The 27479-nt window shown below is 43.4% G+C and overlaps 1 protein-coding gene across 7 annotated transcripts in view; it reads right to left on the minus strand.

Annotated features, from left to right (window-relative positions):
• The window catches only part of TMEM117 (transmembrane protein 117), a 359218-nt gene that overhangs the window by 48163 nt on the left and 283576 nt on the right, over positions 1-27479 (minus strand). For 6 of the 7 annotated variants that reach the window (XM_073328006.1, XM_073328001.1, XM_073328003.1 and 3 more), the window contains exon 7: positions 11816-11945. In XM_073328006.1, coding sequence (XP_073184107.1) covers positions 11816-11945 — 130 coding nt within the window. Of the gene's footprint in view, positions 1-11815; positions 11946-27479 lie in introns of those variants that run through there. The other variant, XR_012156789.1, reaches the window with a different exon arrangement.

A 27479-nucleotide genomic window follows, 5' to 3' on the forward strand; every position in this document is an offset into this window, starting at 1 on the left:
GGGGGGAAGTGCGAGCCCTGCATGCAGCATCTCCGCAGCAGCTGGGTCTCCTCAGTTAAGCTGGCTCCCACCCCCTCCCCGAGCACTGGCAGCCCATCTCCAGTGTATACCCCTGCTGAAGGTATCCCCTCCAGTGCCCTCCAAATGCCCCCGCCAATAATCCCTAAATATCCCACACAGACACCCCCAACACCTTTCCAAATAACCCCTCCAGTTCCTCCTCCTCCTCCCCTTGGTAATGTCTTCTATTTGAGTACTTGAAATATGGTAACCCTGGGGGTTGCTCCATTCTCACAGTCTTGGTTTCTGGAGCTGGTGGGAGCAAGTCCACCCTGCCAGCAGCTGCCTGCCCCCAGCACCTGGGCTGCGCACCAGGCTTGATGCAATGGCTGTGTGACCACAAGCCCAGAAGCCATGGGGCTGGGGCAGGGCAGCCAAGCGGAGCAAGGGGAAGTTCTGCTCTGTGCGCAGGGAGTGTGCGGAAAGTGACCTGGTGGCAATGGCAGGTCCCTGGGCAGGGACGGGGTGTGACCGGGTTGCTGAGAGGTAGGAGCCCAAGGGGGATGAGTACTCCAGGGAGCTCCTCAGGGAGCATCTCATGGCAGCCAGGCTTCATGGGCAGAAGCTGGCTCCAGGGGGGATCACCGGCTGGCACCAGGCTCCTTCAGGACAGAGGCAAGAGCATGTCAGGAGTGCAACTCGGAGCTGTGCTGCCCACCCTGCCTGGGGAGCACCTGGCTGTGCAGAGCTGGCCCAGCTCAGGGAGCAGGGCAACTAGGGCTTCCAGGCAGCCAACCAGCACCATGTCTCCCACCGCACAGAGAGCCAGGGGTCCGAGTGGGCTGGGCAGCTCCCACCAGCTTCCAATCTGCTGGCTCCTGGCAGGAGGAGATGGTTTTCAAACTTGTGGGGTGCAACCACTAGCGAGGCCCGCCCCATAGTTTGACAATCTCTGTGCTAAATGGGAGGCAGAAATCTGGGGGGACCACGTGACCCCATGTGCCTCCCACATGTCACCTTTAGGGGGTGCAACTATGATTGCTCACCCCAGGCACTAAAATGCTTAGTTATGGCTCTGCTTGCCTGGCTCCAGTCCGGAGTCCTGTGGAAGTCTCAGCTGGTTCTCAGTAGCTAGCGCCAGGTCATATCTCTGCCTCTCTGGATGCTGGTCTCTGCAGGGCTGGAATGGCCTGACTCATGGACTGGATCCTACAGCAGCTCAAAGCCCCCATCTATGGGGAGTAGGACCTAAGCTGTTCTGCTTCTCTCTCAGCTCCCAACTCAAAAGAAGCTAAACTAAACCTAGTCTCTTTGCCTCTGAGTCGGGCTGACCCTTCCTCTGGAGGGAGCTGAGCAGCCCTGGTTCATCACTGGCCCAGCAACTGCTTTTCCAGATCACCCCATGCAGAAGCCTCATTATTGGGCTCAGCAGGAGGTTCCAGTCCATTCTGTCCCCACCACTGACTCCAAGCATGCAGGGAAATAGTGTTGGAGGCTTTGGTAGCCATATGGTTGTAATTCATAGGGTAGACCCAGCTTGATGCTCCAAGGCCTGGCACTCCAGGAGCTGGCAAACTCTGAAGAGGGGTTACACTAGACACAGTAACCCATCCTGTGGTTGTGACATCTATCCTTTGTTCCTATATGTGCAACTTTCATATAATGTGTTAGAATGTATATTGTTTGAATCAGCCTAGCTAACCAAGCAATCCAGATTGCTGTATAGGGCTGACTTATCATTATTTACTACACCACCAATCTGTGTGTCATCTGCGAACCTTACCAGCAATTTTTTTCTCAGATTAATGATAAAGATAATGAATGGGAACGGGACCAAAACCAAGACTACCGCTGCAAGACTCCACTAGAAACCACCTATTTGATGATTTCCAGCTTTTATTTACAGTATTTCACATTTTGTAGACGAAAATGGAAGCTGGGAAACTGGAGTCACTCATTATGAAATCTTAATGTCAGCCACATCTAAACAAATAGTTGTAAGCAATGGTCCCACTATTGCTCTAGCATGGATTCAGCTCTACTCATGTTCATTCAGTCACGAGCACTAGCATACAGTGGCCGCTGGCATTTTTGCCACCATGTTTTTTAGCCTTGCCCACAGCAGGGCTTTAGCACAGAAGCTGCCTGAAGTGGGAGTTTAAGAATGGCCACACTGGGTCAGACCAATGGTCCACCTAGCCCAGTATCCTGTCTTCCGACAGCGGCTGGTGCCAGATGCATCAGAGGGAGCGAACAAAACAGGGCAATTTGTCCAATGATCCATCCCCTGTTGTCCAGTCCCAGGTTCCAACAGTCAGAGGTTTAAGGACATCTAGAGCATGGGGTTGTGTCCATGACCATCTTGGCTAATAGCCACTGATGGACCTATCCACCAGGGGCTTAGCTAATTTTTTTAACCCAGTTATATTTTGGCCTTTACAGCACTCCTGGCAATGCCTTCCACAGGTTGACTGTGCGTTGTGTGAAGTATTTCCTTATGTTAGATTTAAATCTGCTGCCTATTCATTTCATTGGGTGACCCCTAGTCTGTGCGTGAGGTAAACCTTTCCCTATTCACTTTTCCCATACCATTCACAATTTTATAGCCCTCTATCATCTCCCTCCCTCAGTCACTGCTTTTCCAAGCTGAACAGTCCCACTCTTTCTACTCCTCATGTGGAAGCTGTTGTATGTAGTATTATACTCAGTGCTGCACTCAAGGGTGAAAGCAGCAGTCAAAACAAAACACCTAACATACATTCGGGAAATGGGCAAACATTTAGTTGCTGGTCCAGCAAAGGATGTAAACATACATCCTTGACAAAAGAAAAGGAGGACTTGTGGCACCTTAGAGACTAACAAATTTATTAGAGCATAAGCTTTTGAGAGCTACAGCTCACTTCATCAGTTGCATTCAGTGGAAAATATAGTGGGGAGATTTTATATACACAGAGAACATGAAACAATGGGTGTTACCATACAGAGTGTAACAAGAGTGACCAGGAAAGGTGAGCTATTACCAGCAGGAGAGCGGAGATGTGGGGGAGGGAACCTTTTGTAGTGATAAATCAAGGTGGGCCATTTCCAGCACTTTACAAGAACAGTAGGAGGAGAAATAAACAAGGGGAAAAAGTTTTACTTTGTGTAATGACCCATCCACTCCTAGTCGCTATTCAAGCCTAAGTTAATTGTATCCAGTTTGCAAATTAATTCCAGTTCAGCATTCTCTCGTTGGAGTCTGTTTTTCAAGTTTTTTTGTTGAAGAATTGCCACTTTTAGGTCTGTAATGGAGTGACCAAAGAGATTGAAGTGTTCTCCGACTGGTTTTTGAATTTTATAAGCCCGTTGCCAACTGTGTCCACATATCTATTCAGGGGACACCATCATAGGGCCTAATCACATCAGCCACACTATCAGAGGCTCATTCACCTGCGCATCTACCAATGTCATACATGCCATCATGTGCCAGCAATGCCCCTCTGCCATGTACATTGGCCAAACCGGACAGTCTCTATGTAAAAGAATAAATGGACACAAATCAGACGTCAAGAATCTGAAGTGTTCTCCAACTGGTTTTTGAATGTTATAATTCTTGACGTCTGATTTGTGTCCATTTATTCTTTTACGTAGAGACTGTTTCATGACCCATTGTTTCATGTTCTCTGTGTATATAAAATCTCCCCACTGTATTTTCCACTGAATGCATCTGATGAAGTGAGCTGTAGCCCACAAAAGCTTATGCTCTAATACATTTGTTAGTCTCTAAGGTGCCACAAGTCCTCCTTTTCTTTCTGCGAATACAGACTAACACGCTGCTACTCTGAATACATCCTTGAAACATACATCCCATTGAAATCTCTGGGACTACCCCTGTGTTTGAAGTTAAGCAAGTGCGTAGGGCCTTTGCTAGATGTGGACATTATATATGAACAAATCTTTTAATTGAAAGGTGTTTTTTAAAGCTATCAGTCAATGAAAACAAGAAACTTTGTATTTTTACATTAGCTATATGCCCCTGTTATTTCACAGAGAAAGTGTAATGTATCTCTGCATGGAGCTGTGGTAGTAATCCATCTATTATTTCCCTTTTCTAATAAAGTTATATCACTATCTCTTCTAATGATGTTGCATTCACTTCAAAGTTTTTAGCAGATTAGTTCTTTTATATTTCGGTGGTGTAATGAAACATTGATTTTCAAAACTGCGATTGTCAAGGCAATTTTGTTTTTGTAGCTGATGAAAAGTAATAAAATAACAGGCTAATTAATTTTAAAAGTTACTACATCAACCAACATGTCTTTAATCAGCCAAACAAATGACAGCACAACTTAGATTAAGACGATATTCCTTCCTGCTGGGACCAAAACACCACAAACACCCGTTTTGTGTTTCTTTTTCTTTCTTTTGCTTGTTTGTTTTAATGTCTTGATGTCATTAGGTATGACTGTGTGGGTCATATGATGAGCCAGTTTGGTAAATTAAATGGAAACAATGTGTTGTACACACAAGAACTATGAGTGGCTCTAAACTACCTGGGGATTCCCACTAGAGTGACATGGGGATTCCCACCTACCCAGATTTCTCCTTTATACCAGAAAAATAGCACAAAGGGACCCAAGTGGATCCAAAGGTTGAGTCCTCAGTCTAGAATATATTCCTGGATATCTATATTTAAAATGAGGGGACCTTTTATCTTAGAATTTGCTCTCACAATTAAAGTAGGGATTTTTCATTTTACCCTTTCCAGCATTGCACCTACTTTTGTCCACTAAATACTGAATTATGTCCACTTTTAAAAGGTCTCCAAAGGCATATGTGTATGTACACCCAGGAGTTGGGTGTCAGACACCTGGGTTGCAATCCCAATGACACTGACTTGCTGTGTGATCTGGGCAAGGCACTCAGCCCAAAACCTTCAAAACTGGCCTCTGATTTGAGGTGCCTTTGTTCTGGTGGGTCCAGCTTGTCAGAGCGCTCCTGAAAGCCTGTCCCAGGTGTAGCTGGGGACCCACAGTTCCCACTGAGGCCAATGGAATTGTGGCTGCGCGTATTAAAATCACTCTCAAGCAGCCTCAAGTTAGGCATCCAAAACCAGAGTCTACTTCAGAAATATTGGCCATAACCTCTTTTGTCTCAGTTTCCCCACGTGTAATGTGTGGATAAAAATGCTCACACGTCTCTGTAATGCACTCGGGTAGCTGCGTGCTTTGCTGTTTGCTGGTGTTATTCGATAAATGCATACACACATACTGTGCACAGCTGAACCAAACAGGAAACCCTCTGAGATTTCTCTCAGATCTTGTGTGCCCGGACTGCTTTGTTTTTGCCTCTAACTGTTCTATTTTTGCCTACAGGCTCCCTCAGGCATCTCTGTGCAGACAGTGCTCATCCTGGACCTAGACATGCTACTTTTGGGTTACCTCCACAAGCCATCCTTGCCATTTAGATGACAACCACCACTGAGACACTTTCTCCGCTGGCTGGATTTCCCAGTCCTTTCTGAGATAAGCGTTAAGGCCTCTCCAAAAACTGCCCAATAAGGAGGCTTAGTTAATAGTGAGCCCAATCTCCCCACACCCCTTTGTTTTGACACTTGACACACAGCATTTCCAACTTGAACCCTATCCACAGAGTTTGGGTAGCTCAAGACTCTGGATCTCCTGTGTGGTAGAATAATATGTTGGTATTAAAAATACCACCCTGGCCTCTAGATGCATTTTTAACAACGAAAGAATACGAAGGTTCAGTAACAACATTTACTTTTAAGTAGTACAGATTTCCCTGGGTACTGTAGAAACTAGGCTACACTGTATATTTTCGTAAACTGCAGCCCAGGAAGGAAAGCACATACACTGCAGTGAACCATTTGTCAAAGGAAATCCAGATGATTTAAGCAGATGCAAAAATTCAAGCTCTTTCTGATACTCAGAGATAAAAGCAAGTATGAAAACAGGATAAAAATATTTAACATGGACTAAACACACACTAGGATTCCTAGGTACAAAAGAATTAAAGCAGGAAGCAATACTGTCTTTCCAGGAAAAAAAGATTTTTTTTTTATAAAAAATGACAATTAACTAAAGCATGAGAACTAGGGCCAGAAGATGTTAATTCTGCCGTATTGCCAACTCCAAAAGGTTAAAAAATCATGAGATTGGCTTAAAAACAATACATTGAGGGTTCTTTGTATTTGTCTCCTGGGTTTGTTTGGTGGGGGGTCGGGGTTTTTTGAGCCTTTGGGGTGCACCCAAGTAGCACTTTAAAGCTTTTCTCTGCAGCCATGAAGTTATTTTTTTAAATGGACGCTGAGATTCTTGTGCAATCACATGACTCCAGGCTCCAAGAAAAACACCAAATAACACAAGATTTATGATAAAATCATGACAGGTTTCAGAGGAACAGCCGTGTTAGTCTGTATTCGCAAAAAGAAAAGGAGTACTTGTGGCACCTTAGAGACTAACCAATTTATTTGAGCATGAGCTTTCGTGAGCTACAGCTCACTTCATCAGATGTTTACCGTGGAAACTGCAGCAGACTTTATATACACACAGAAATCATGAAACAATACCTCCTCCCACCCCACTGTCCTGCTGGTAATAGCTTATCTAAAGTGATCAACAGGTGGGCCATTTCCAGCACAAATCCCACCTGTTGATCACTTTAGATAAGCTATTACCAGCAGGACAGTGGGGTGGGAGGAGGTATTGTTTCATGATTTCTGTGTGTATATAAAGTCTGCTGCAGTTTCCACGGTAAACATCTGATGAAGTGAGCTGTAGCTCACGAAAGCTCATGCTCAAATAAATTGGTTAGTCTCTAAGGTGCCACAAGTACTCCTTTTCTTTTTGATAAAATCATGAGAATTGTAACCACAAAACCTTCAAGCCGCACTGAACAGAGCAAAAATACACTGAGCATAGCAGAGAAAAAGTGGTTAAGCAACCCTTTGCACTTACCTGTTCTTCATGCTGCTCTAATTTAGGCTGACTTGCAACAGCCTCAGGGCCAGAGGAGCAGCCCAGTAACCGGGGGGGGCAAAGGAGCAGCCCAACAATGCCTCCTTTTCTCCAGTCACGCCCCCTTTTCCCTGTTCTGCTAGTGGCAGCCAGGTCTGTGCCAGTACAGAACTACCCTTACATGTGCATGCTCTTTCACTAGGCTGGTTTTATTAACAGATTACACTGGGGATGCTATGCAAACCAGCTCACCCACATCAAATCTGACTAGGGATCAAAATCTGAACCCAGGTCAAGACCTCAGGGGTGGACAATATTCAGAGTCTGGATGTCTGGGTCCAGATCACAATTTTGCAGCTTGAGCTTCTCCCTATACTAAACTAAACATTGTTGCCATCCCTAGACTCCTCTACTTGACCATTATTATTAACAAAAAAGGGAATTTCTTTTCCAAAAAAGATATGTTCGAATTAGGCATTCTTATTAGGCTACTGTCTAAAATATTTTAATTGGTTATTCCTGATTTTTTCATTAGCTCCTTGATTTGAATTGAGAATTGCTATATCTGCACACAGTAACTAGAGCTTGAAAATGCTGTAAGATGATGGAGAGCTGACGGCAAGAACAGATGGACCAGGTAAAACACCCACCCAAAGGAAGGTTCTCATGCCATCTATGTTAACAGCTGCTTTTAGATATCCTGAAGGGTGGCGAAGCACTAAGATAAAACAAGCACTCAGTATCCAGGGTATGTGACATGCACTCAAATGGATTGATTTGTCTAGTAAATCTAATAAATGGGTCTTATTAATTCTGAGCCAAGAGAGAAAATATTCCTCAGTCCTTATTCATAAGCTCATTCTCATTCAAGAGTGCCTCCTCTCCAAAAAATCAAAGAGGCCTCCATTTCTTTCTGCAGAGAACTCTATAATGCATAGGTATCCGTTTCCCTTAGCGGGTCTGTTTTCAAACAGCGGCACAGACAGTAGTTAAAGGAAATCTTTCAACTGTTGTAGTTTCTTTTCGTCACTACCTTATTTTCTTTAATGTTGCTCATTCTCCCTTCTCTTGCACAGCCTTCAACCATCAATACCCCTGACTTCTCTGCATCCCTGAGTCAATCTTCTTTGCCCTTTATTTCCTCTTCTTCCATTCATTGTTTTGTCATCTACACTCTGTACTACCCATAATTCCTTTGTCTCCTTCTGTCACTGCACAGTCTCCCCCACCAACCATCAGCCACGGTTCACACTCCCATCCATTTCCTTGTCTCCTGCTCAAACAATAGTTAACAGGTCTGGATGAAATCTAAGGACCTTGTGCGTATGTGCCACAGCAAATTCATGTTCTCCATCTTCAGTACTGCCTCCTCACAAAACACCAGGACTTCTCCACTGATCTTGAATCCCATACCCACAACCCATGTCATACATCTGCTACTTTTGATACCTTCCTTGAGCTCTCTCTTCCTCTCCTTTCTCTCTCTACCCAAGACTTTACTGACTTCAAAGAGAAGATTTATGTACTCCCTTCACGTACACTTTTGCCCCTCCCCTCTCTCTATTTTCTCTTCCTTTAATCTGTATTTAGTCTTTAGTTGAGTATTTAGTCTTTAGTTTAGTTCACACACACATGCTCCTAATTTCCAATCCCTCCTGAAATCCCTTTGTCTCTATCCCTTCACTGTTACTGGCCTCTCTTGCCGTACTCTTACCTATTATCTCTTTTGTCTCTTTTCTCTCAGTTTTAAGACATACCCCAAATAACATAACCTCCAAAAACACCCCTTTCCCTCCATCTGTCTTTCCTACTACCAGCCCATCTCCCTTCTCCTTTTCAGTGAGCAATTTACAACTGCTGCACTGATTTCCTTGCCTCTAGCTCAAGTAGGGTGACCAGATGTCCTGATAAAATTGGGACTGTCCTGATATTTAACCCTTTGTCCCACGTCCTGATCAATGTATGATTGGGACCCCATTTGTCCCGATATTCAGATTAGGAGGTGAGTGGGAGGCAGGTGCTGACTCCATAGGTGCTCCAGGGCTGGAGTACCCATGGGGAAAAATTAGCAGGTGCGCTGCACCCACCAGCAGCCAACCTCCCCACTCCTTGCCTCCTTCTCCACCCCGCAGCACGCCGCGTCCCCGCTCCTCCCCCTCCCTCCCAGCACTTCCGCGCCCCTGCCACCTAACAGCTGTTTGGAGGCACTTGGGACTTTCCGGGAGGGAGGGGAGGAGAGGGCATTCAGGCACTCAGGGGAGGAAGATGGAAAGAGGCAGGGGAGGGGCGGGGACTTGTGGGAAGGGGGTGGAATGGGGCAGGGCAAGGGCAGAGCAAGGGCAGGAAGAGGCGGGGGCCGGGCAAGCACCCACCAGGAAGAGGGAAAGTCGGCGCCATAGTAGGTGAGTGGCAAGCAAGGGGGTGAAGAGGTGAGCGGTGGGCAGGGGTGTGAAAAGACGAGCAGAGAGTCAGCAGCGGATGGGGAGGGTGAAGATCCCTCTATTCGACATTGGTGAGGCCTCATCTGGAGTACTGTGTCCAGTTTTGGGCCCCACACTACAAGAAGGATGTGGATAAATTGGAAAGAGTCCAGTGAAGGGCAACAAAAATGATTAGGGGTCTAGAACACATGACTTATGAGGAGAGGCTGAGGGAACTGGGATTGTTTAGTCTGCAGAAGAGAAGAATGAGGGGGGATTTGATAGCTGCTTTCAACTACCTGAGAGGTGGTTCCAGAGAGGATGGTTCTAGACTATTCTCAGTGGTAGAAGAGGACAGGACAAGGAGTAATGGTCTCAAGTTGCAGTGCGGGAGGTTTAGGTTGGATATTAGGAAAAACTTTTTCACTAGGAGGGTGGTGAAACACTGGAATGCGTTGCCTAAGGAGGTGGTGGAATCTCCTTCCTTAGAAGTTTTTAAGGTCAGGCTTGACAAAGCCCTGGCTGGGATGATTTAATTGCGGATTGGTACTGCTTTTGAGCAGGGGGTTGGACTAGATGGCTTCCTGAGGTCCCTTCCAACCCTGATATTCTATGATTCTATGATTCTAAGAGGCAAGCAGTGGGTGGGGGACTGAGGAGGGATGCAGCAAGCCAGCGGTGGGCCAGGGGATGAGGAAGGGCTCGGTGGCTGGGGGTGGGGGGGGCCCAAGTGGGGAGGGGGCGGGACCTGGACCTGGGGCAGAGTGGGGGTGGAGCTTGGAAGGAGCAGGGGTGGACTGTGGGTGGGGCTGACAGCACCCCAATGTGTCCTGATATTTTATGGTCACCTAAGCTCAGGGGGTTCTCAAGACAAATTATTTGGTGGTCTCAGAGTGCGGCCACCAACTCTTGCTGGTGGCCATTCTCACACCTTTTCCTAAAATACTTAATTAGCTTTAGGAAAAACAAATAAATATGCACATATACATGTCCAAATCATTGTAACTTATTTATTTCTAGCTAGTAAGTCTGCTGTGAAAAGTGATATTAAACATACAAGTACCACTTTTCACAACAGACTTAGCCCCAGCAAATCTGGGGACAAATTAAGCCCTAGATGAGGAATCGGGAGAGGCAGCGGGGGCCAGGGGCGATGGGGGTGAGTGGGTAGCCAGGGGAGGCAGCAGGAGGGCAGAGCCTGAAGCCCCACCACCCAAGGGCTGAAGCCCAAAGCCTGAGCCCCATTGCCCCTGGGAAGGTGGGAAACTCACCGGCTGCCTGCTCCTCCAGTGTTGTGCCCTGGGTGTCTCCAGAGGAGGGGCAGGGCCCAACCCCTTCTGGAGGCCCCTGCAAACAACACCAAGGCTGTGCCCCCAGGAGCACCAGGAGCACCAGGGAGGGAGAGGGGCTGCTGGCCCAGGAGGCTGTGGCCGCAAAAAAAAAACCCCTGGTGGCTGCATGCGGCCACAGTGGTCGCATTTGAGAAATCCTACTCTAGCTCATGTCTAGCTCCACTCCAGTCAGATTTCTGTTTCACTGAAAATGCCATCTCCAAAGTCTCACAAAATGTCCTCCTGTCTTAGCAATAGGTGCTCAGTTCCATCCTCCTCGACCTTCAGTACTGTTCATCAATCCCTCCTTCTTGGCAACTTCTTTTCCCTTGCCTTTTGTGACCCTGTCCTCTCATGGTTCATTTACTTTCTCTCTGACCTCACCTTAGGCATATTCTTTAATGGCTCTTTCTCCTTCTATATGGGAATCCCACATGGCTCTATCATTGGCCCCTTCACTTACACTTTACTTCTGGATATTACTGTCTGCTACCATGGTTTCTACTACTTGCCCATGGTACCAAGTTTAAACTACCCATCCTCAGGACGCATACTAGTACCCTTCAGCCCACATCTTACAGCCCCCTTTGCCCTCATGGCTCTTACACTGAACATGACTCAGTCATACGTTAGGATTGGGTCTTTTATTTCTAAATTTGCCATGCTTTAGAACATCTACAACCCATTTTGATTTGTGATCACTCTGCTGTCTGCTTCTGGTTACAGGACTGATAAAAGTGTAGCTCTAGATAATCTTTCCTGGATGAGAAAGACTGGAGTTAAGAAAGAATATAATAAAAAATCATACTGAAGCAATCTGAAAGCGGAACAGATCTGAAAATGTAATAAGATTCTTTAGGAGAATCATCTCAGATAAATATGATTTCTGCTTCAACGATAGGTAGTATTTAATGGCACAAGAAGTTGTGAACTCCTTGAAGAATTGTAGGCCTGTTTGGTTCATGGAATATATATTCTTGTTCTCTTCACTAATGGGTTATTTTGAAGAAAAAACATAATCTGGGTAAAAATCATATGGTCAACAGACTCATCCCAGCAGAAAAGAGTACCATGTGAGATAGCTATCACCACGTATAAGATTACGTACCTGTTATATGTATGTGATATTCTTCCTTGAAGATCTTTTGGAAGTAAGGTAGTTTGAACTGCAGATGTGCATATGGCAAGCCAGGAAGATTTACATCAACATCACCCATGAAATGTGGAAATTCCCAATCCTGTTAAAGAAAGAACAGAAAAAATAACTTCTTACAATATATTACCCCCCTATACAATGGTATAAATTAATAGTAGAAAAAGGATTCTGACAAGTAATATGGCAAAACACAAAAATATGGCAAGTTCTTGGAATGTATTGGGGACAACATTTTGTTTCAGGGGGACAGCCATTTTAGAGTTGGTTCTGACTAACTGGGACAAATTGGTTGAGAATTTGAAGGCAAGTTGGGTAAAAGTGATCATGAAATTACAGATTTCATGATCCTAAGGAAAGGAGGGAGTGAAATTAGCTGAATAAGGAAAATGGACTTCAAAAAAGCAGACTTTAACAAACTCAGAGAACTGGGAGGTAAGGTCCCATAGGAAGAAAATCTAAGGGAAAAAGGAGTTCAGGAGAGCTGGCAATTTCTCAAAGAGACAATATTAAAGGTACAACAGCAAACAATTCTGATGCAAAGGAAAGATCAGAAGAATAGTAAGAGGCCAATGTGGCTCCATCAGGAATTCTTTAATGATCTGAAAATCAAAAAGGTGTCATGCAAAAAAATGAAAACATGGACAAATTGCTAAGGAGGAGTACCAAAGCACAAGCACCATAGTACAAGCACGTAGGGACAAAATCAGAAAAGCTAAGGCACAAAATGCACTACACCTAACAAAGGTCATAAAAAGCAATTAAGAAGTAGTTCTATAAATACATTTGGAGCAAGGGAAAGATAAGGAAAGTGTAGGCTCTCTACTTATCGGGGAAGGAGAGCTAATAATGGATGACAGAAACAAGGCTAATGCCTATTTTTGCTTCAGTCTTCTCTAAAAAGGTAAATTGTAACCTGATATTTAACACAATTAATATTAATAACAAGGAAGAAGACACAGAAAAGCAAAATAGTGAAAGAATAGGTCATATAGTATTTAGGTAAATTAGATGTATTCAAATTAACAGGGCCTTATGAAATTCATCCTATGGTACTTAAGGAACTAGCTGAAGCAATCTCAGAACCATCAGCAATTATCTCTGAGGACTCCTAGAGGATGAGTGAGGTCTCAGAGGTATGGAGGGGGCAAACATAGTCCCTAACTTTAAAAAGAGGAACAAAGAGGTCCCGGGGAATGACAGAATAGTCAGCCTAGCTTAGATACCTTGAAAGAACTGGAACGAATTATTAAACAATCAGTTTGCAAGCACCTAGAGGACAAAATGGTTATGAGTAATAGCCAACATGGATTTGCCAAGAACAAATCATGCCAAATCAAACTAATTTCCTTCTTTGACAGGGTTATTGACCTAGTGGATGGGAGGAACCTGTAGATGTAATATTTCTTAATTTTAGTAAGGCTTTTGACACAGTCCCACATGACAGTCTCATAAACAAACTATGGAAATGTGGTCTAGATGAAATGACTATAACGTGGGTGCAAAATGAGCTGACAGACTGTACTTAAAGAGTAGTTATCAATGGTTTGCTATCAGACTGCGGGGACATATCTAGGGGGGTTTACTTGGATAATGATGTGGAGAATATGCTTATAATATTTGTGGACAACACCAAGCTGTGAGGGGTTACTAGCACTTTGGAGGAGGAGGAGTAGAATTCAAAATGATCTTGACAAATTGATGGATTGGTCTGAAATCAACAAGATGAAATTCACTACAGACAAGTGCAAAGTAGTAAACTTAGAAAGGAAAACTACAAACTGGGGAATAAGTGGCTAGGCAATAGTACAGACAGCAGTAGTACTTCTGATAATGATCTGGGGGTTATAATCATTAAAAAAATGAATGAGAGTCAACAATGTGATGCAGTTGCAAAAAAGACCAATATTCTGCGTCCAGTTCTGAGCGCCACGCTTTAAGAAAGATGTGGACAAATTGGAGAAAGTCCAGAGAACAACACAAATGATTAAAGGCTTCGAAAATCATACCCACGAGGAAAAGTTAAAAAAATTGGGCACGTTTAGTCTTGAGAAAAGAAGACTATGGGGAGACCGGAAAACCATCTTCAAATACGTTAAGAAAATAGAGATCAATTGTTGTCCATGCCCTCTGAAGGGAGGACAAGAGGTAACTGGCTTAATTGCAGCAAGGGAGGTTTACGTTAGATATTAGGAAAAACTTTCTAAGTATAAGGATATTTAAGCACTGAAATAGGTTTCCAAGGGAGGTTGCGGAATCCACATCATTGGAGGTTTTTAAGAACAGCTTAGATAAACGGGATGGTCTAGGTATACTTGGTCCTGTCTCAGCACAGAGGACAGGACTAGATGTCTGCTCAAAGTCCCTTCCAGCCCTATGATTCTGTGCTTTTTATACATTTAATACATTTATACATAACAAATCTGGCAAGAAGGGGCCTGATCCTGAAAGTGCTATGCATGCAGAATTCCAACAGAAGGCAATTGCTCCCAATTTTTGTGTTAATTCTCACAGACATAGTACTGTGGAACACACTATAATAATGTCTATCCCATTTTTTTGAAGTGAATCCTTGACCTAAAGTGAACCCCAGTATCATGATAAAATTAAAAAAAAAATCACCAGTTTTTAACATGCATATTGACCCACTAACCTTAAATTTAAAAAGTCACTCACATTATTCAAATTAGCAATAACATGTGCAAGGCAAAAGAAGCCTTAAATGACCTTAGCAATAATAGGGATCTTAAAATACTAATTTCCCAAACTAGGATAGAACTTGCATTTAAAGCCTTGTTTGTATTACAAGGAAATTAGTTTTAGTTGCGTTAATCATGTATTGCTGCTTAGACAGTTTATTAAAGCACTAGAAATCATATATAAACCATCTATAAGTGTCCTCACCACTGTTTCATGTATTAATTTGTCAAAGATGTTGCCTTGATAATACAAGCGACAGGTGTTGGACCTGTTGATCAATATATGCTGGGCTAATTATATATCAATCACAATCACATATATTAATATGCATGAAGCACATAATAACAATATAACATTATATTGTATACATTTCCAGCAGTTACATGTCCTAACTTGGCCTGTCTTTTTATAATCCTGTTTACTTATGCTAAGTATCTCGTAGCACTTTACAAAACTGAAGTAAGCTTTGGCATTAGAAACTTGTTAAAGGCAAAATACATTAATGTTCTGCTCTGTACAAGCTGGGGAGGTACCTTCACAGACCAGTACCTGGAATGTTAGTAGCAGGCTCACGCTTTTCCCATGTATACTTCCTTGGTGTCATGTCCCTCCTTCCATTTCCTGTATGTATTCCTTTTGGTTTTTAGATAGGTAAAAAGCTCCTTGTGCAGCCACAGTGGCCTGCTGTGGCTCTTCTTATCTTTCCTCTGCATCGGAAATAGCTTGATGTTGAACATTTAGTATTATATCTTTTAAGAACTGGAGGCCCTCATCAACTCCTTTTCTTTCTAATTGGTCTTTCCTTGGACCTTGCCTACTATTTCTCTTAGTTGGTTGAAACCCACCTTTCTGAAGTCCAGCGTCCTTCTTTTTCTGTTCTCATGTCCTCCTTTTCATAGGATCTTGAATTCTATCAGATCATGAACACTTCCTGCCAAGTTCCTGACCAGCTTCATGTTCTCAACTAATTCATCGCTGTTGGTCAACACCAGATCCAAAATGTGTGAGCCCCTAGTTGCTTCTTCAACTTTCTGACTCAGAAAGCTGTCCCTTACATATGCTAAGAATTTGCAGACATATTATGTTTTGCTGCAATAGTCTTCTAACGGATTCCCGCAGCTCCCATTGGCTGGGAATGGCGAACCACAGCCACTGGGAACTGCAGGGGGCTGTGCCTGCGGACGGTCAATGTAAACAAGATGTCTCACGGTCTGCCACCGGATTACCCTGATGAGCTGTGTGCCAAAGGTTGCCGACCCCTGAAGTAGACTAATAGGATTCGGATTGTCTCTTGATAAACAGATGCTGGGAAGTGGCTAGAATTAGCAGAGTTGTGATGCAGGATTTTTTAAAAAGGGCTCTTCTGGAAATAGTAACTTTGCCTTAATAAAAAGCTTTTTAAAAATCCAATATTTTTAGCATGAATAATCATTGGGTTACTTTGCAATTATGGAAAGTACCAGAACACTGTTCCAGCTTGCCAAACCAGTGCCAGAGCAGCATTCTGGCATGACTTGAGCACTGCTGCTGTACCGTGTTCAAAGCCACTCTGCACTTGTGATACAAAGTAAGGAAGCCCTAATGCAGAGAAACATCTGGGCCTTTGGATTTTAATAATACCTAGCTCTTACGTTGCATTTTTCATCCACACATCACAAAGGCTTTGCAAAGGAGGTCAGTACCATTAGCATCATTTTACAGATAAGGAAACAGGTACAGGGAGGGAAAGCAACTTGCCTAAGGTCACCCAGTGGGCCAGCAGCAGAGCTGGGAATAGAATCCAGATCTTCTGAGTCATGGCCCTGTGATCTATCCACTAGCCCATTTTAAGCACATCTAATTAGCTGAGGCAAGTGTTGTGATATTGACTTAAACGGGTTCAGCTGGATATAACTGGGGACATTCTGATCCAACACATGGCTCTCAGTGCTTACTGTGATACTAGATACCATATTGTGCATAAGTGTAAAACAAAATATAACTGTTTTGTTTGTGTGCGTGTGTTCTCAGCTCACAGTATCTCTTGCCTAGTTTACCTCTCTAGGCCAATATTTCACATGACAAAAAAATATGTTGCATACGATTGTATCCACATTAGGAAACACACATGGAACCTTCAAGACCTCACACATACTAAAACGGAGAAACCATGTGATCTCATTTCTATAACCCTTGTCCTTCCTCACCCCATTTCTCCTACTGCTTTTAACTCTCACTCACTGAGACAAATCTAAATTTACATTGTCAAGCATTCTGGTGAGGGATCACATCTTCTGAAGTTGTTCTGTAAAGTGCCTGACGCATTTTCTGCACTGTATAAATAACAATAGAGAAAAAATAGAACACCAGCTCTGTGATGACAGGAACTAAAGTTACATCTACATTGCACTTTAAAACACTCCCGACTGACAAAAGTTTTGCCGATGAAAAGTGCTGGTGTGGACAGCGCTTTGTCGGGGGTGGGGGAAATGCTCTCCCGCCAACAAAGCTGACACCCCTTGTTTATTTTGTTGGCAGGAGAGTTCTCGTCTGCCAACAAAGAGTGGCTACACTGCGTGCCTTACAGCATCAAGGCTTTAGCACCACAGCTGTGCTGTTGTAAGCTCCGGCAGTGTAGACATAGCCTAAGATTTACTTTTTACTGAAAATGTTCTTTACTTGTGTAGGTGTGATGTCTTTGACATTGCCACTCTGGTGTGTGGCCATGCCAGCACATACCAGCTCAGTGAGACATGAGTTAGCTTCTGCTGTCTCATGTCCGGTAAGGTTAACCAAGTGAAGACAACCAGAGGAGAGGGTAACCTATAACATGGATGGACAGTACTGTGTTGTTACTGATCATGAAACATATAGAATCATAGAATATCAGGGTTGGAAGGGACCCCAGAAGGTCATCTAGTCCAACCCCCTGCTCGATATATATATGCTCATATATATTTATGGGAGTCATAAATCTGATATCATCACTCTAAATTTTTGCTTTATCCTATAAACATGAACTGTGGTTGAGCAAACCAGTATAACCGCCATTCCAATTTCCAGTGAGATATCCATAATCAACAGTGAATCTGACCACTGGGATGAAATTGAGGAGTTGGTCCCTGGTTTTGATGTATACATCACTCCACTAACTTTAAACCTGAAAATCTTGTTAATTGGAAAAATGCTCATTTTACACAAATTAGTAACAGCATGAAAAAGGCAGAGAGGATCTCACTTAGTTACTCCAAGATAGGGATCTTGAGGTCCTGTTGTCACACACTTGGGTAAAAATTACTTTCAAGGCTTTAACTGTAGTTCATTATACTTTTGATGGTGTTCAATCTATTTTGCTGCTTAAGATGTATGGGTGAGGAGGAAAAGATTGAAACTGAAGCTTTGTATGCCAATACTTTTATAACTTATGTTGATCCTTATGTAGTGTTGTGTAGATAAGTAAATAATAGTATGTTTATAGGCTTTGCATGAATTAAATAAGTGATAAGTGATACCATAAATACATTTATGGTATTAGGGTGGGGACTGTGGGCCAGTAGGCCAGCCTTGTAAGGCCTTCTGGCTGGTCTGTGAGCCAAAGTTGAGCCAAGGGACCAGAATGCTTGTGGGAATGTTAAAAAGTGGAAATTTATCAGCTTGCAGTTCTATTAAGAGGAAAGATATAATAACCTTTTGCCAAGTGTCCTTCTGTTTAACTGAGCAAACAATGTACTAACCTCAAAGAGATAGGAACATATGTAAAATAACTTGTTAACAGACAAACAGTGAGTAAGCAATAGATATGTGGTCAGGCAGCTAGAAATTAATGAAATATTACGAAAGTTCCAAGTTCTGGAAAAGCAAGATAAATTCAGGTCAGAAAAAGGGAACTACAGTACTAGGACCTGAAACTGCAGACATCCAAAAAACTAGGGGTATAATGGTAAAAAGGCTGTCAACGGGTCATTAGACCCAAGACAAGACTGGGATCACTGCAGGATCAGGCACTGTCTAATTAATAAAATAAATAAATAAATAAATAAATAATCTTAATAAATCCAATCCTTCTGACTTATTCAATGTCTCTTTAATTATTTAATAAATTGAAACCAGTCCAACATTGTTAATTTGATTAGAGAGAGAATTATTTGTACTGATTTATTATTGATTATTGGAACCCTGGTTATCAGTCCTTTGTCTCCAAAAAAAAGCACTGAGAACAGAAAACATTATGTTAAACCTGAGACCTTTATTATTACTGGTATATACTATCAGTTTATATTGAAAGAGGGAGCTGAGTTGAGAGATCTCAAAGGAAAAAATACCATGGTTACAAAAGTTATATGGATACCCTCAGGCTGTAACTGTTTTCCATACACATCCCACATTTTATTAAATATGTCTGAACTCTCCAATGACCTCTATGAGTCTGATCCTATAATGCTGACTTAAGTAACACTCTCAGTGAAGCACATTAAGAGTTTCACCTAACATTGTTATTTTTTTCTTCAAAAGCATGCACAGATCCCACTCATTTTTTCTCTTATATGGTTACCGATTCCATGTATTTGATCCTAGGCATTATATACATTTGGGCTACCAAAGGAACACTTTTTAGAAGTAAGTAAGTAATGATATCCCCATTTCGCAATCCTTGGACTGTTGCGAGCTGGTGTCAATTATGGCTGCACCTATGCAATACCAACCTTCTCTAGTGCCAGGAGAGACATATACACTTGGATTATGAAAATTTGCAGTTCTAAAATGTCCTGCTATAAGAGTTCTCAGGATTTTCTAATCCCGCATTCATACAAGATGGCCTAGCACTAATTTAGAAACTCCCAACCAGCTTGGAGCCAAGGGGTTAAAGTAAAGTAATAGGCTGATGCTACAAATAGGAATTTAGTGATTCCTCCTGAAACTGATTTCCCCCAGAACAGCCACAATATATTAATGCAGACTGTCCACACTAGAAAACTAGTTCTAAATATCAACTACCCGATCACTGAGAAAAAAAGAGACAGAGTGATAGTGTGGGAGAGACAGAGGCTACGTTGGTATCCTTTTGTCTGCGAGAGACGATGGGAACTGAAGCCTATGATGTAGATGGTTTGCAATGTCTCATGTGACTGAATAATTCAATCTGAGATTTGCATGATCTTTGGCAGTTATTGCAAATCTATGTATCTTGGTTGGGAGTTGCTTGCTTCCTATGGGCTCTTTTCTCCTCAAGCTGTAGGAGCCAGCTTCTATCATCGGTTTTGATACCCTGATGGAGACAATGGCTCCACTTGTTACAATCACTTGCCAACATTTCCCATTGGTCAGGATCAATTCTAAATTTATTCATATCTCACTTGCATGTGTCTTTATAGTGAAGCTTGGGACATCCTGTTGTTCTTGTTCCCTCTGATAGCTCCCTGTATAGCATGTCCTTGGGCACACATCTGTCTTCCAACCTACGCAGATGTCCCACCAAGTGCAGTCATCTTTGCTTGAGCAGGGCTGTCACACGTGGTAAATTTGCTCTTTGAAGAACCTCTTCATTGGTGATTTTATCTTGCCATTTGGTGATGAGTATGTGGCATAAATATTTCTCCTGAGGAGCATAAGTTGTCCAGGTTTCCCCACCATACATGAGAGTGCTGAGGACGCAAGCTTGGTACACTAGCATTTAGGTCTTGATGGTAAACTTTGAGTTGTTCCATGCTCTTTTAGTTTGTCTGCTAAAGGTGGTGGCAGCCTTTCCAATGTGAACATTTAGTTCTTCATCCAGTGAGAAGTTGCTGGTCACTGTAGAATCTAAATAGCTGAATTTTTGGACTACTTCTAGATGGTTTGCATTTAAGGTAATTGAAGGATCTTGTTGAACCCTCTAGTTTAATACAACCATTTTCTTGATGCTGATGGTCAGAGCAAATGCCTGACAGGCACTTGAAAGGTGGTCCATGAGTTCTTGTAATAGATATTCATTGTGGGCTATGGAGGCAGCTTTATCAGTAAACAGAAGTTCCCTGATTAGCACTTTTTTTACTTTGATCTTTGACTTAAGTTGAAACAGGTTGAAGAGTTTCCCATCTGATCTTGTGTGGAGATAAACTCCATCTTTCATGTTCTAAATGCACAGTTCAAGAATACCAAGAAGAAGATGCCAAAGAGTGTAGGGGAAAAAACACATTGTTCCTTCACTCTGCTTTTCATCTCAAAGCTGTTCGAAGTGGACCTGTAAAACTGGACAGCTGCTCTCATGTTGTTGTGGAATGAATGTATAAGATTTAACAGGGTTAGTGGACATCCTATCTTTTCTAGTATTGCAAATAGACCTGCTGTTCTGCTGACTGTGTCGAATGCTTTGGTTAGGTCCACAAAGACCATGTGCAATGGTCAGTTTTGCTCTCTGCACTTTTCTTGGAGTTGACGCAGAGAAAATATCATGTCTGCACTGTGATTCAGGGTAGACACGATTCACCAGCTGTTGTAGGTGCACTAAGATGACTTTTGTGAAAGCTTTTCCTGCTATACTTAGTAGCGAGATACCCCTGTAGTTGTTGCAGTCGCCCTTTTCGCCTTTATTTTTATACAAAGTGGTGATGTTTGCATCACACACATGATACCTCACCCCCTTTCCAGCATTTAAGTAGCAGCTGATGAAGATATGGTAACAGGCTGTCTTTCCTGTCTTTTCCAGGAGCCTTGCCACTTGATAGCAAATCAATGGCCTTGCTTAGCTCTTCTACAGCGGTCTCCACATTTAGCTCTGGCATGACCTGTAGAGTTGGTATTTGGTCCAGTGATTTGCTGGTGATGTTTCTTTCTTGTGCGTATAGATCTGAACAATGTTCAACCTAACGAGACATTTATCTGTAATGATTTCACCACTGTGCGATTTGAGAGGGGAAACTTTGTTGATAGTGGGACCTAGAGCTTTCTTCAGGCCGTCATACATGACTTTGAGGTTTCCTGTGTCTGAGGCTTTCTGCATCTCTTCACAGAGCTCGATCCAGTAATGATTTGCACAATGTCTGCTCCCTCGCTGTACCTCGGATTCTGCATGTCGAAATCTCACTTTGGTGCTCTCTGTTGGCTTCTTGTGTTCCTGATAGGCTGTGTTCTTAATGTTGAGGAGAGCTAATAGTTCTGCTTCATTTTCTTCAAACCAGTCATTTTTTGATGGTCTCTTTCTCCCAAATGTAGCTAAAGCTGTTTCATGGATTGTTGTTCTTAAGTCTTCCCAAAATTCCTCTGCCTTCTCTGGTAATGACTTCCCATTAGAGAGAGGCCTAGACTTTTTAAAAAATAGGAGCCTAAAGTTAGGCTCTTAAACCCATTGAGTTCAATGGGAGCTGCTGGGGACACAGTACTGCAGAAAATCAAACCCCTTATTTAGGTGCCTAAACACAGATTTGGGAGTTAAATTCGGGATCCTAAATTTGATAATCTTGGCCAGGCAGTGCATGTGTGTGTGTGTCTCTGTGGGGGCCAGAGTCCAAAGCAGGCAGTAACACATTACATGAGCACATGAAGCTCAGGGTACATCTACACTTTAAGCTGGAGGGGTAATTTCCATCTTGTACTCATGCTAGCTCTGATTGAGCTAATGCACTAAAAATAGAAGTGGAGTCACAGCGGCATGGGCCGCGGGAGTGGCTAGTTGCCCTGGATAGGTATCTATTGGAGATACTAGGTATGTTCTTGGGCCGCTGTCCCATTGCTTGTGCTTCTATAGCTACACTTCTGTTTTTAGTGCACTAGTTCTATCAGAGGTATGTCTGCTTGAACTGGATGTTACACCTCCACCGCGAAGTGTAGACATACCTTTTGATAATAATTGGTCCGCTTCTCCACTGAATTACAGGCCAATGGGAAGAGAAGAGGAGTGGGAGCCTATCAACTTTGTTGGCTAAAACCAGTCTCAGGAGGCGAGACTCTAAACCCAAATAATCTGAAGGGGACATGCTCCCCTCCATATTCTAACTAACAAACTGGGGACTGGGACCGATACTGCAGCCACGTGGTATCTTTGTGGCATATTGCATTAATGTATCATTGTGGGCTAGGGATTATACTCTGCTTCATGGGGGAAGATTACTGCATCCCCTCCAAGAATGAAAAAAAGTCCCTGTAAACAGCTCCAGAGAAGTGCCCTGCCTCCAGGTGGCTTGCATATAATGCTTCGGGGTTTCAAGAAATGCAGACAAAAAAAGAAAGAACTTGGCGTATAACGGGCCATCTTGAAGTGACACAGGGGCCTTCCTTTTGATTCAGCAAATGGACATGTCCAACGAGGGACCCAGTCCTGCTGAAGGGTTGGGAAGAACTTTGATCTGCCAGACTCCCACATGGGGACAATGGGTGACTGTTGGTATGTATTTATACATTTTTATTATTTTATGTGTTTTGTCCCTAAAGAAATGTACTGTGCTTTCAGAGAACTGTTTGGTTATTGGTAACTGACACTGATCGTAGCCCATGGGGAGGAAAGTAAAGTGCAGGGGCCGGACTTTAGTCAGACCTGCTGTGATAAACACAGTGAAGTGAAAGGGGGTTGCAAGCCTAAATCTGTAGTGAAGAGAGAGAAGTGTGTGTCCCCGCCCAGAGAAAGGTGAAGGCTAGAGGCCTGAGACCTAAGAGGGGATTCCTTGAATAGGCCAGGAGAAGGTCAAAGCTGCAAGTACCCTGAAACCAACAGGAACTATCCAGAGACAAAGTAGATGAGGTAATATCTTTTATTTGACCAACCCACCTTGTTTCTCTAATATCCTGGGACCAACGCAGATACAACAACACTGAATAAGGGAGCTTCCTAAACAGTCACCAGTGCAGTCCCAGCATGGGTATAATTGTTGTTCTTTGGTAATCTAAACACAGTTCAGCTTCTGTAATATTCAGACAACAATTTTTGCAGAAAGACCATGATATCCAACAGAAATTATCCCCACTGATGAGGGGAGGTGATCAACAGCTCCAATTTACAATCTGCACAAATTCTTTACTGTTGTGTTAGAAACAGATTTCATATCTGACATCATGCCTTCCCCACAGCTTCCAGTCTTCACTCTATGTTATCTGCTCCCACATCAAAGGTTAATCACTGCAGGTGACATATGCTGCGTGCTTTAACTTCTCAACTGATGATAAAGTAGATTTTACTTGATCAGTCTTAGTGTTTGCTATAGTGGTGCCCCTGCTTTGCAATATCTAGGGTCTCATTAACAACTGACCCCTGAATGCCATAACTAGATTGCAATCATACACATTTGTGTAATTTTAAAAATAAATGTACACAACCATACTCATAGCTCATATTAGTATCTCTCATAATCCATGACTAAAACTGATTTCTTCTTTGAATTCAACAGCAACCAAGTCCTGCTATTGATCCATTTTGATTTCATCCTGCAGTTACAGGGAGAGGGCAGCCACAGGTGCATTTAAGACCCTGAGGATTCATACTGGACCCTCAGCTGCCAAAGTGGACACCTCTGATTTACAGTTTCCAAAGGCTGCCTCATTAAACTGACATGCTTCAGTGCTGAGAGCTCCAGGAAAGGAGTGCATGTCGCAAAAAGGAGATCAAGCTTGAGAACAAAACTATTTTGATTTCCTCTGACTGGCATCTAATATCCCAAGCCAAATAAAGGGACATCCTTTATTTGATGTTCAAAGGAAGATTTAGAATGGAATGGAACAATGGAAATACTGTAGTTAAGACTGACAAGGCATTTCCACCTTAAATTCCTATTTCAGTTCAAAAATTAATTTCTATTGTTCAGTTTCAGCCTAGAACAATTGTTACTTAATTTCAGGAAAATCTGTTTGGTGTAATGCTGTGTGAGAGGGGAAAGTATTGTTCAGATACTGAGAATTTTTCAGAATACTGGATACCTCTTAAATAGCTTATTTTTCAATCTCAGCATATGATGTAAATACACACACACACACACACCCACACACCCACCAATCCTACTTATCCGAATGGGCTAGGGGACCTCCGAAACTTTTGGACAACTGGGCGTTTGGGTAAACTGAAATGCTATTAACTAACATAGGACTACATGGGGGACCTCATGGGACCACAATCCACACCATGGATTTGGATAAGTAGGATTTTTGCATAAAGAGAATTCAGATAACTGGAATTATACTGTATGTATATTCTTAATAAGAAGTAATGGCTTTGCCTTGCTTGAAGAAATCTGGTTCTGAAATAAGAAACTGAAAGCTGGAAGATAGTCAGCTGGGCATGCTGTGTTATTTATTTCCCCTAATTTCAGTGAGATGTTGCAGGATTCAATGTTCCTAACGGTGGCAGCTGTGAATAGCTGAAATACAAATAAGTGTTTTAATCCCACACTCAAACATAAAAGAGAAGTTACAGATGATGATGATTATGCACTTCTACAGTGCACCAGTAGCCAACTCAGTCTCTTCCAGTTTGTTGCATCCCATCGTTTGCCAACAAGATATTTGTTTAGATAATATGCTCTTTGAGGAAGGGGCTTGGTTTTCTTTGTTGACCCTGTAAACAATTATACACATGCTTTACTTTATGCATGTGAGTACTTCCACTGGCTGCAGTGGAATTACATGCATGTTTAAAGTTAACTATGCACATAAATGTTTGTAGGATGGGACCTTCCTGTTTGTAAAGCACCTAGCATCACTTTGGCACTATTAAATACAAAACAGCGGATGCTGGTTCTCAGCAACCCCACTATTAACAACTTTCAGTTAATAGCAACGTTTTGCTAGGAACCAATCCTGTCCCATTGACTATAATGGTTATGGGATTCAGCTTTATGCCACTTATTCAGAACTTTTTTTTTTTTTAAAGAAAGACCCCACTGCAGGCAGGAAGAGTGGCACATGCCTTCCCCGATTGCAGCCCCACCAAACTGGCCTACAGGCAGGGACACACTGCCGGCACAGGCGGTGAAGGACTGGGCCGGGCATCCGTATCCCCTCCAATGGGAGAGGCTCTGCCAGAGGGGAGCATGACCCAAGGACCTCTTGATGCCAAATGTTAAGTGCAGTATGTTAAGCAGAGTGGGTCTGGAGGTGAATTTTGCAAGCTGGTGGGTACTGTTCCTTTGGGAATAGTGAATCTAAGAGTTCTGTGGGCGGTCAGTGGAACAGGGGCTGAGCACTCCTGAGGGACACTCGGAGGACTGCGGGGTTGGTCTGTGTCTATTACTACCTACACAGAGAGATCGAGGCCTGTGAAGGCCAGGAAGGCAGTGTTTGTGTTGCCAGAGGCTGGTGGATTCAGGGAGCTGACACAGCAGGCAGAGGCAAAACTTCCTCATGCTAAGGGCAGGCGGTAGCAAGGTGCCTCACAACCCTGGGTATTCCTAGGAAGTGTCAGAGGGTGTTTGAGAGGGGAGGCTGTGGGCTGGGCAGCAGCAGGGAGAGGGGCTGCGGCCCAGATGTTGGGGCTTTCCATGGAGAGCAGGAGCATGTGGGCTGCACAGTACCTTTCCCTGCACTCTGTGGCTATGCCTTGCCCTGGCATCAGGGGCCCGGGCTAGGCATACTCCAGTGCTTCTGTCCCTGGCTGCAGCTCCACCAACCTGCCTTTACCTTATTGGCAACCTTCGGATAATAGCAACTTTTTGCTGGGAACCCAGAGATTGCTAATAAATGAAATGTGATGGCGGGATCTGCCCCCCTTAAGGGTAGGGGTGCGTAGGGGTCAGCCCAACCATGTCACGTGGCGTGGCCCTTTAAGACGTGGAAAGATCTGACATACAGAAAGACCAAGGAGATTTGGTGGAGAAGGTATGGGTAGAAAGCAGTAAGTGGTGTTTGGGAGAAACTCTTGGCACTGGTTCGTAAGGGCCCAGGATCAGGAGCCTTGCAGAGTGGGCAAGGTAAGGCTCCCCTCTCACCCAACCAATTGGGGTTGAGCTCTAGGGGGGGGACCAGCATATATACCGCCTCCTTCTCAGAGCAGGGCAGACAGCAGCAAGTGGAAGGACTGAATGGGAAAAGGGCTAGCTGGAGGAGAAGCTGCCTGAGGCTCTGCAGCTGGCCTAAAGTACAACTCCAGCTCCCAGGAGGAGAGGTATGGGGCTTCTGTCTTCAGGAGAGAGACAGAGCGATGTCTGCAATACACCCCAACTCTGAGAGGAGGGCTGGCAGCTCCTCACCAGAGGGAGGAAACCAACTGGGACTCTTACATGGACCTGCAGAGGGCACAAACTAGAGCAGCTAAATAAATGAGTTACCCTCTGTAGAATGAGTGAATAAACCAGATCCTGCAAAGGAGGTATATGTTTGAACTGTGAATACACCAGACCCCGCAAAAGTGCAAGTGAACTAATCTAATCTGGGTAATTGACCAAAAGAACGTAAGCAGTGCTGAGCACAATCAGCTGAGTTCCCAATAATGTGGAATCTGTGGTGTCAAGGTTCCTTCCCCACTCTGAACTCTAGGGTACAGATGTGGGGACCTGCATGAAAACCTCATAAGCTTACTTTTACCAGCTTAGGTTAAAACTTCCCCAAAGGTACAAATTAATTTTACCCTTTGCCGTTGGAATTTCCACTGCCACCACCAAACTTTAATTGGGTTTACTGGGAAACGTAGTTTGGACACGTCTTTCCCCCCAAAATCCTCCCAACCCTTGCACCCCACTTCCTGGGGAAGATTTGGTAAAAATCCTCACCAATTTGCATAGGTGACCACAGACCCAAACCCTTGGATCTTAGGGCAATGAAAAAGCATTCAGTTTTCTTACAAGAAGACTTTTAATAGAAGTAAAGGAATCACCTCTGTAAAATCAGGATGGTAGATACCTTACAGAGTAATTAGATTCAAAACACAGAGAATCCCTCTAGGCAAAACCTTAAGTTACAAAAAAGACACACAGACAGCGATAGTCATTCTATTCAGCACAGCTATTTTCTCAGCCATTTAAAGAAATCATAATCTAACACATAC

Source organism: Lepidochelys kempii, chromosome 1 (assembly GCF_965140265.1).
Source record: "Lepidochelys kempii isolate rLepKem1 chromosome 1, rLepKem1.hap2, whole genome shotgun sequence".
Classification (NCBI taxonomy): Eukaryota; Metazoa; Chordata; order Testudines; family Cheloniidae; genus Lepidochelys; species Lepidochelys kempii.